This window comes from Oryzias melastigma, linkage group LG19 (genome assembly GCF_002922805.2).
Source record: "Oryzias melastigma strain HK-1 linkage group LG19, ASM292280v2, whole genome shotgun sequence".
In the NCBI taxonomy this organism is placed as follows: domain Eukaryota; kingdom Metazoa; phylum Chordata; class Actinopteri; order Beloniformes; family Adrianichthyidae; genus Oryzias; species Oryzias melastigma.
The window spans coordinates 9,169,665-9,180,049 of NC_050530.1; the positions used below are offsets into that span (position 1 = coordinate 9,169,665).

General features: G+C 39.2%; 1 protein-coding gene across 1 annotated transcript in view; it reads right to left on the reverse strand.

Annotated features, from left to right (window-relative positions):
* Positions 1-1,793: 1,793 nt before the first annotated feature.
* The window catches only part of LOC112154267 (leucine-rich repeat-containing protein 4B), a 15,373-nt gene continuing 6,781 nt past the window's right edge, over positions 1,794-10,385 (reverse strand). Inside the window, exons 3-4 of the mRNA XM_024285078.2 lie at positions 6,725-7,275; positions 1,794-6,623 (exon numbers count right to left, since the gene is read on the reverse strand). Of these exons, the coding sequence (XP_024140846.1) occupies positions 4,638-6,623; positions 6,725-6,967 (2,229 nt within the window). The 5' untranslated portion in view covers positions 6,968-7,275 and the 3' untranslated portion in view covers positions 1,794-4,637. The remainder of the gene's footprint in view (positions 6,624-6,724; positions 7,276-10,385) is intronic.

Consider the following 10,385-nt stretch of genomic DNA (forward strand, 5'->3'; position numbering starts at 1 on the left):
GGCAAAGATGCAGCCCCCAGACTCTGACACCTCAGTATCACAGCAGGGTTTATGTTGTGTCAGGCTCCCCACAGACTCCGCAGTCTGTCTATTGGCCAGGAGAGCTGGGGGAATCCCTGGAGAAACACACAGCTGGGAGGTTATTGAATTTGAAGGCAAAGACAGCACAGGGAGGAAAACAGGATAGCGCAGGCACAGTGGAACTGCAGAAGTGATTGCACCATATCTGTGTTGAGGGAATAGTAGCTGTACAGGGAGAATGTCAAATTCTGCAAACACAAATCAAGGTTTTCCTCTTATCTTTGAGGAAAAAGCAGAAAAATTTACAAGTGAGGATTTGTGTTGGTAAATTCATTTTCCTCCAGTGGATTACGGTTGTTTCTTGCTGCAAGGTTTGAAACTGGAATTTTTTAAATTCCACCTTGTCTAATTTCAAATTACTGTGCTGCATCACATTATATTCATGCCCAGATCACAGAATGCTCAAACTGTATTTGCATTTAAGCTTTTCTCTTTCATCTCTAGTGCATATTAATGCATTCTTTTCTGCTGCATGCACACTCTCCGCTCACTTTCTCATTTCTTGACTTTGCATGAGCGTTCACATTTTCACGGCGAGATAATTATTAATTCAGGTTTTCTCCACGTTGATTACACTTTAGCATGCTATTTCTAAAGGCTGAGAACAGCAAAAAGCAAAGTTGGCTTCAAAACGTCTCTCCTCAGAGTGTTAGAGAAGCTTTAGTTTGATTTATTTCTGTAGGGATCTAAAATATACACATTGTGTCTGTTATTTTTCAAGTTTTGTGTCTAAAACATGAGACGAGGAAAGAAGGAAAAAGAAACCCTCGTGTCTCAGGAGACACAACTGCAAGTCAAGGACAACTACATTTCAGAAAATAACTTTGCTCTGTGCCCCTTTAGATTTTTCCAATCCAATCTACCAGCTGTAGGGCCCAAACATTTTATCTAAACATATTAAATTCATAGTTACGGTTCCTGACTGATGAAATTCTTATGACACAAATCGCTTGAAGTTGTTTTGTGATGGGGCGGTGCTGTGGACATCTGCGATGCTTTGTGCAGATTGTCTTCACCTCAGGGTTTAAGATATGTTCAAATTTGGAGCATTCAAGAGCAAATTAAGGAAGCAAAATATAATTTTGTTATATTTTTTTAATGATGATGCACAGGAAACTGCTGGGCTTGCGGCTCTACCCCAGCTGTTTGCATCTTTCCTGTCATTTTGTGTGGATGAGAATTAACTAATAAGAAGAAAAAGAGGCTAATATATTTCATTTTGGTTTAAAATACCTATGCACTAAATTCATAGCATATCGTGAAATTATACTGACAAAGCATTTGATTAAAGCATAAAAAGTGTTGTAGTGACAACAAAATATATTAGCATTCGTTGTGTGTTAAATTAATAAAACATTTCATTAGTAGCCCCCTTAGTTACTCATCTTTTAAAAAGACTAAAAGCAATTTACAGATATTTTGGTCATAAGGAATTACCAAATGGGATAAATCTGCTCAAATATTACCAGTTCTAAGTATTTCAAATTAAAATCAGTAAAATTAGTCAGTAAAATCAATAAAAATAAAGCACAATGGGTCACAATCTATCAACCTTCAGAGTTTCTTCTTTTCATTTTTAGCTAGTATGTGTGTAATGAAACCACAACAGAATTCCAAGTAGACATGTCCTTAATGTGAGCAGCAAATTCAATTCACAGTAAAATAACAACCCCTTAAGTCACGGTGTGTCAATCATTATACTGCAAGAAAAGCACATTTTAGAGTTTAATATGACTGAAGGAATGCACACCTCCACCACACTCTGCACTTGGATGAAGGTGCGGCTAGAAAATGACATTTAATGGCACTTCATACAAGCTCATATTAAAAAAATAATAGAAATAACAAATGTAAAAGAAAGGAAACAATTTGTGTTGAATCATTTTTATCTACTGCTACAAAGAAATTTCAAAGAAAAATTGCTCCTGTTTTTTTTTTTTGTTTGTTTTTTTTTAGGACAGCTTAGTTTAACAGGTCCAAAAAGGTTAATCAAATTTTGAAACTTAATGTTTCATAATTCTTTTAACTAGTGTGTTGCTTTCAAAAAAAGAAAAAAATATATTTATTTGCTTGGTTAGAGGTATCCGTTATAAGATAAGATTTAACTTTGAATAACTTGATAAAGGATAAAAATACCCTTTTATGCTAATAGGAGTATTAAAAAGATAAGTCATGTCAGATGAGACGTTCAAAGTGTAACAGCTAAAGCTAGCATGTTCTCTCAGTGGCCACACAATGTTGTTTTATCTCCTAATTTATATTCTATTTGCATTTCTATGAGGCAACAATTGAACCCTGCCTCGTGATTTCATTCAGAATTCAAGGGAAAGCTGAAAATTGATACTTCAATACAATAAAAGGTGTAAAATAGGTTAACGTAAACAAACAAACAACAAAATATACATTAAACAAAGCATGGAATATAAGTTTCTTTTATAATCTTGAAAAAATGAAATATTCAAGACCTTTTCTGATTTCATAATTCATTGATGTAGCTGTGTCTTGTTGTCGTTTCCTCTATTATATGTGGTTGATTGATGACAGGTTCATCATCACGCATAAAAAGCCCATCAAGTATGATTTAGCCTAAATATGTTTGCTATAAACACTATGCCTGATGGAGAGGTGCAAACAAGCTAAACCCGCAAAAGTCCTTCTGCAGTTCATGCTCAAATGCCCCATTTGAGCTCAATTGCAACAAACATTTTAGATTCAATAAATACAACTAAAATCTGCCCTTTATCCATCACATCAGCAGTTCTTAATCATACCTTTTCGGTTCAAACTTGCTTCATTCCACTTAAAATAGTTTCCCCATGGGACAAACATACTGACTAATTTCACACTAAAGCACCTCCATTAACACTAAGCTCATAAAAACACGTATTTTCTTCCAAAGTTGGTGGTGTTTGTTAGCCATTTTTAGAAGAATGACTAAAAACCTGTAAGAACATCACAACAAAACCATAATCGTCAGTGTGACTACAGCCTGAACCACAAACCAAACAACCAACCCAGGTTTAGCTCGGCGGACTGCGTAATGTCTCACTTTCTACTTGTGTGGTTGCCATATTGATCGCCCACAATCCGTTAAATGATTGATTTATTTCACACGTAATGATACATGGCTAGACAACTGTACACATTATATCAAACTAACAAAAATAAAGTAATACATAGTTGTAACGCGAGAAGCGTAAATGGCATTTAACATATGAAAGTTACACTGTAAAAATGTGGATCTTACAATTGTCATACAACCAGACATTATTATTAATATACTGTACATTTCTATTCATTTCGATCATCCTAAGAAGGATGTTTAATCCCTTCTTTAATGCTGCTATAGATGTCCTGTCATCCTTATGACAGCATTTTATGGCCTGACTGTGATAACCATTAGCAAGGAGGTCATATCAAATTCCTGTCTGAAAGCAGATATCTGGCTACTGATCAGATTCAAATAACACACTGTCAACACTTTATTTTACCCAAGCGGGTCTTTGACCTTGATAACCTTTTTTTGTTTGTTTGTTTATTTGTTTGTAAAATGATGTCATCCCATTTTTTGATGCTGGCATTTAAGTGTCAGATCAATCTCAAAGAAATCTCGCCTTTTTAATTTGAGACTTTTACAGACTAGAATACACTCTCAAACACAAACGTTTTGTAATTATTGTTACTGAAACAATAAACAAAAAACTGTCAAACAGAGAGTTGCATTTACTGTTCAAGAACCTAAATGGATTTCATGTAAAGCCAATTGAAATATTGACAATGAGTGTTGCAATTGAGCCCTTGTGTTTCTGAGAAGTAGCCAAACTTAAATCATAACAAACCTCCAGTGAGACCGCCCCCTGATTATTCACAAAGAAACAAACTATCCCAGCTTATACATCCATCCCAAAATATGTCTGCATCAGTCTGCAATGATACATATTTAGATGAAAATATATTCATATAATTTGTGGATTTTTCACAGTAAGTTGTACTGCACTGTACCTTTAGTCCATCTATTTATGCCTACATAAGTTTCACCTTGAAGGAGTCTATTGAGTCACTTGAGGGAGACTGCGTCTCAAGATTCTGTGAAGTAAAAATGTCTCTTGGGTTGGATTTTGCAATATCGCTGCTCTTCCGTGTGGTAAGTGATGTGCGTGTCTTTCAGCTCTTCTGGCCAACAATGATTTGGGAATTGACTTATTCCGAAAGGCTAGTGTATTTTTTTTCCTGTTTTTTTCATGAGAACACAGCTTGTAGAAACTGCAAAAAACATTTGCTTTGGCACAGATATACATTTTAGCAATGTCCACTCCTTGATCTCCAGGCCATGGTCGTTACTACAAACACAAGTGGGCCATTGTGGTAATCCTTGGCTCAGTACACAGTCACAGAGAAGTCTATGTGTTTGTGTATTGCCATGTCAGTCTATCCGCTTTCCTGTTGTAATGTCAATGCACACTAGTGTCTTACCATTCCGCACGTAAAACCTGACATCAATTCCCTCTCTGTCTTTGACGCTCGCTCACTCTCTCTCTCTATACTCACTTTTGCTTTTAGATCTGAGTCTCTTGGACATTTTCCTTCGAGCTCCCCTTGAAGAGAAGGGGCTCCATTTGAGGATTTTGGTTTTGGCCCATGAAACCCTTGATCGATCCATGTAAACCCATGGTAGGCACAGGGAGAGATATCGGCAGTGGTGGGGACATGGAGCTGGGGATGGTGTTGGTTCCGTTGCCTGATGTGCCGAGTAAATTAGTAGTAGGAATTGGAACAGAGGTGCAAGAGATGGGGTTATCTTGGCCGTGCAGATTCTTGTTGTGGATCCCACCTGGTCCCATTCCTTCATTGCCAATATTGAGACCCAACACGTTGTTGTTAAAATGGTGTGCCTTGTAGTAATGGTTTAGGGTATCCGTGCAACCAATGTTAGGAAGGTTGACGATTTCCGGATGATGTATTCTTAGGGTTCCTTCTCCACACGTGCCAGAGTTAATTGTCGAACCACCTGAGATTCCACTTCCAGTCCCGGCTCCAATCTCGTCCTCTACGTTCACAATTTCAATGGCTCGTGCTGGGCCGTGATGTTTGTGTAGTTGGTGTTGTTTTCGGAGTTTATAGAAAACCACCAACATCACAGCTGCCATAAAAGTAATTGCCACAAAACAACCAATGATAATCTTTGTTGTTTTCATCACATCGTCAAGGCCAGGGATGTTCGTTACAGCAATTATAGGTTCAGTCACTGCATCTTCCGTAGCTCTGTTAGCTCTCGGTGACAGTGAGGAAAGGGATGAGAGGGACGGCGATATGGTAACACCCAGGCGGCCATCTAACCCTCTTTGAATTGTAGGATTAGGCAAATCTATGAAGGTCTCATTTATGAACTGTCTTGCTGAGTTCTCCTCTTCTCCTCTTGCTGTTTCTAATGTTTCTACAGTGACCGTGGTGAAGTAGGTGTAAGTCGGGTCAGAAGCAGACACATTTAGAACAGCAGATGCAGTAGTGTTTCCAGCAGAGTTGGTTACCATGCAAGTGTATTGCCCAGTGTCCTGAACGGTCACATTTGTAAAGTTCAGTGTTCCGTCATGGAGCACTGAGATCCTAACTCGGTATGATCCGTGTGTCATCAGAGTGCCATTTGGGGTGAACCAGTTCACAGAGGTCATTGAAGTTCCTGTACGACATTTCAGTTCAGCAGCCATGCCTTCGGTGACATTGAGGTCTGTGGGCGGCTCTACAATCACCGGAGCATAGCAGGGAAAATGGCTCTGGTCTAGTTCCCCAATGTACTTGCCCTTTAGACCTGGGGGTGCATGACAACGAGCGCAACATGTGGTGTTGCTAGGAACAGTTTCTTTAAGCCACCAACTTAGCCACAGAACATCACAGTTGCAAACCCAAGGGTTGTGGTTTAGATGCACCCGCTCCAATTGATGTAAAGGGGTGAAAAGGTCATGGGGAAGGGAATGCAGTGAGTTGTGGGAGAGGTTCAGCTCTTCCAAGCTCTTGAGTTCGTCAAAAGCATTGCGTTCAATGACTGACACTTTGGAGTGCATTAGCCACAATTTGCGAAGAGAAACCAGACCCTGGAAAGATCCGGGTCGGACAATTCCCAACTGGTTCCCTGACAGCTCCAATTCCTCCAGTTTAACCAGTGGAGTAAGGTTAGGAATGTCCTTTAAGCCACACATGCCAAGGTTTAGGAAACGTAAATTCACAAGACCTTCAAAGGCAGCTTCTGAGATGAAATCCAACTTCCTGAGCTCCCCAAGATCTAGACGCCGTAAAGAAGGAACTCTGTGAAAGGCAAAGGCCCCCAGCGTCTCTATAGGGTTGTTTCGAAGCCATAATTCCCTTAGCTTGCTGAGGTACTCAAAGGCTTGAGATGGTACCACTGTGAGACGGTTGTCAAAAAGCTCCAAAGTATTGAGGTTTGGGAGACCATTGAAAGCTCCCACCTCAATCTGTCGGATGTGGTTCTTAGAAAGCTGGAGAATTTCCAGGTGCCTCAAATGTTTAAAGGTGTCTGACTTGATCACCTGTTGTGGGAAGAGACACAAAACAGGACAAAAAGTTAAGTTGTAAGGTAGTAAGCAAAATTGCCGGAATTACTCTAGTCTGTTCATAACACTGTAATTACCTGAATGGAGTTCTCCTGTAGATTGAGGTATCTTGTGTTTTCTGAAATACTGTCAGGGATTTGATCTAAGTTCTTTCTTGTACAGATGACACGGCTCGCCTGGTTGGAGCAGGTACAAGGGTTGGGGCATGGGGGTGCTGCCTCTATCAGGTGAGGTCCATGGTTGTGAAACCACAACAAAATCTGGACCAACCAGAGGAGGGGGGAAGGGGTGCAGGGGCTGGTCACCATGACAACACGCATGGCAGATGAGTCATGACCCACCCCTATTGCTATGATGTTGATAAGTCACCTCCAAAAAAGGTGTATTTAGGAGCTTATCATGATTCTAAATGTCATTACTCTTCTCAGCTGTGTCTAGCCACAAACTTTACAAAAAAAGGGGGGGAAATTTGGATTTTGATGATTTGCAGCAGTGAAACCTTAGATCACTTTGACCATACTTGATATAAACTTCCAGGATTTATAATTTAGTCAACCTTATGCTTTTGCAATTATGCTGAATTAGGGGGGAAGAGAGTTGTTGTCACCACTGAATCTACTGCTGGCGTCTGCAGGAGGGAGACAGAAAAGAAGAAACAGGAAGAAAGTTAATAGAGCAAATTCATGTATGTTAACATTATCTAAAGAAATGACTCAAACATTTAAGTAAATAACAGGAACAGTTAACTAAAGACAGAAATAAAAATAGAGTAAAATGTCATTTTAGATTACACCTGCTATTAAGTGGCTTTATATATATACATATATATATATATATATATATATATTAGGGCTGTCAGATTTGTCGCGTTAAAAACGCATTAATCTGACGTGTGCTTGACACCGACAATTTTTTTGAAGCATTAATCGCGGATTTTCCATAGACTGTATATAATGGGGGGACCTCATAGTCCGATAAGTCCATTATTTTTACAGTCAATGGGATTTTCTCATACGTGCCTTTCCATACCGCGCGCGCGGGCGTCCCTCATCGTCCTCTAACTCACCGGCTGCTCTCACGAGATCACGGGCAGGTCTCCAACCACCGAGCTGCTAGCTAGAACGAGCCCGGCGCTAGGACCTGGAGAGCTCCTGCACCCTAACCCGGCTCCGGTTCGCGTCCAGTACCACGTCTGGTGGTACCGGCTCGCGTCCGGCGCCGCGTCCCGAGAGCTGCGGACCCCCGACGTTCCGAACAGAAAGCCACCGGGGAACGTTTTAAATGTTCTGGAGGTTTAAGCGTGATCCAGCCCCAGCATAGCGGTCTGTCTGCCGGCATATTCATCGTGAGCTCCGCTGGAGACGTCGGTGCATCGAGCTGCAGCCAGAGAACGCGGCGGCAGTAGCAGACTTTCAAACTATCCACAGAGTATCCCGCTTTTCTCAGTCTTTAAGGTTTTAAAAAACAAAAGTTAATTGGAAATGATAAATCTCTATTTCATTTATTACTGCAGTTCAGCAGAGGAGGAAAAGATTTGGTCCTGACAAAAAATGAACATGAAAGTGTTATGGAAATGTTATTTTTGATGTTTTTTTATTTTATTTTACTGAACGTTGATTGAAGTTTAGAATTTAAAATGCCCTTCACTTGCACTTGGGCTTTTGTTAGGCATTTTATGTTACAGCCTTTTTATTGTTAAGAAAGTTTATCTCAATACAATATTACAAAATAAAGTATTTCTGATGAAAACTATTAATTTTATCATTCTTGTTTTCATAATTAATGTAGAACTGCTAAATTCCACGAACCACACATTCATTCCTTAAAAAAAGGCCACATGTAAATTTGCGATTAATCGCGAGTTAACTCTGGACAAAATGCGATTAATCGCGATTAAAGATTTTAATCGCCTGACAGCTCTAATATATATATATATATATATATATATATATATATATATATATATATATATATATATACAGTATGCGTGTATATGTATCGTGTTCCCCCGCGTCTTCGCGGTTTCGCTAATCTTTTTTTCATCCACAAAACTCCGACCACTCAAGACGCTTATATGATATTTTTGCTCCGCTTTGAGAGAGGAACGGAGATAGGCCTACACAGCGGAGCCCCCTCTAGAGCGCGGAAGGGGAGTCTGGTTTGCCCCCGTCCTCCCTGCATGCCCCTGCATGGAGAAATGGCATCAGCTGACTCGGAAGCGGCCGAAAAAAAATCTGATATGCTGAAGAAGATAATCGCGGAGGATAATTATCATCCGGAGCAGGTGTTTATTATTTGTTGAAGGAGGAAGCACACGCTCTTGGTTTTAAGCCAAAGAGAAACAGAGTGACACTCCCCATCTGCGTCATAAAGTACGCTGCTGCTGCTCTAACTACAGTGTTTTGTTCTGAATTAAAAAAAAAAACTCTTTATCTTGAGCAATACTCCAATGATGTTTAATAAATGTTCAAAAAGCCTGATCAGAAGTGTTTTTGATGAGTATGGTTTCGGCCACGGGGTGGGTGAGACGGTTCCGTATTTGCGGATGTCTCCAGTCCCTGACCCCCGCGAATTCGGGGGGCATACAATATATATATGTCATATATATATATATATATATATATATATATATATATATTCTTTAGCTATATCTATGTTTATATCTATATTGCTATATCTATATCTATATATATATATATATATATATATCAGTGATTCATAACTTCTGACGCATTTCCTGTTGTTAACGCTCTATTGCCATCATTATATGATCCCCACGGCCTATAGATTATTAATGAATTAGCAGAAAAAATGGTAACATTAAAAATAATGTGGACTTTACAGTATTTTAATAACTACTTAGTATCAAAATGTTTTTTTTCATGGCTATATCCGATAAGGAGAGTGATCAGCACAGTCTGGAATAGATATGAATGCTAGCATCAGCAGGCTCGCTAAATTTAGAGATCACTAGACTGTTCGTTTTGTAATGATTAGAAAAGAAAAAGTGTTCCTTGTTTCTTTAGGCCTTAAAGTTTGACTTCATTGGTCACAAGCTTGTGATGTCTGTGAAAAATAAATAAAAAAGATCTTTTGTTTCTCACAGCCCCTATGTCAACACTATGCTGAAGATACTATTGAATAGATTCCAAAAACATTTCAAATTTAAAAAATTTCCACAGTAAATAAAAAAAAACAGCTTTCATGGCAGTCTTCAGCATCTGCTTTCCAATGCGTTTGCTCCTAGGAACAGGGTTGCTGTGGCAACCTGCTCACTCACCATCTTGTGTTTTTTTACTGTTCAGGGCCCAATTCCACATTACTGTGCTTAGCTTGATGAGCTTGATGGATGTTTGCTGTTCAAAGCAGCAGCTGCATGTATGGGTTTTCAGCCATACATGACGTACAGCTTACAGTCGTTGTTTTAACAGCTTTTTTTTCCATCATAGCAGATATAAGATCAGACATTTACTCAGCAGATGGCAAAAAATGCATTAACATAAATGCATGGAAAGCACACATTCGAGACTTGACCTTCAATATCAGAGCTAGTCTGCAATGTAATATAATGTCTTTCGGGGCTGAACTTTGAGTCAAGATCAGTCATTACTGAAAGTATAGTTATGCAAATAGATAAAATAGCTAAAAGAGTGCTTAAAATATTCCTTTTTCACATGTTCTGCACAATCATCATAGTCTTTTCATGTTTTAACAAACACACAAAGGTACAAAAAAACC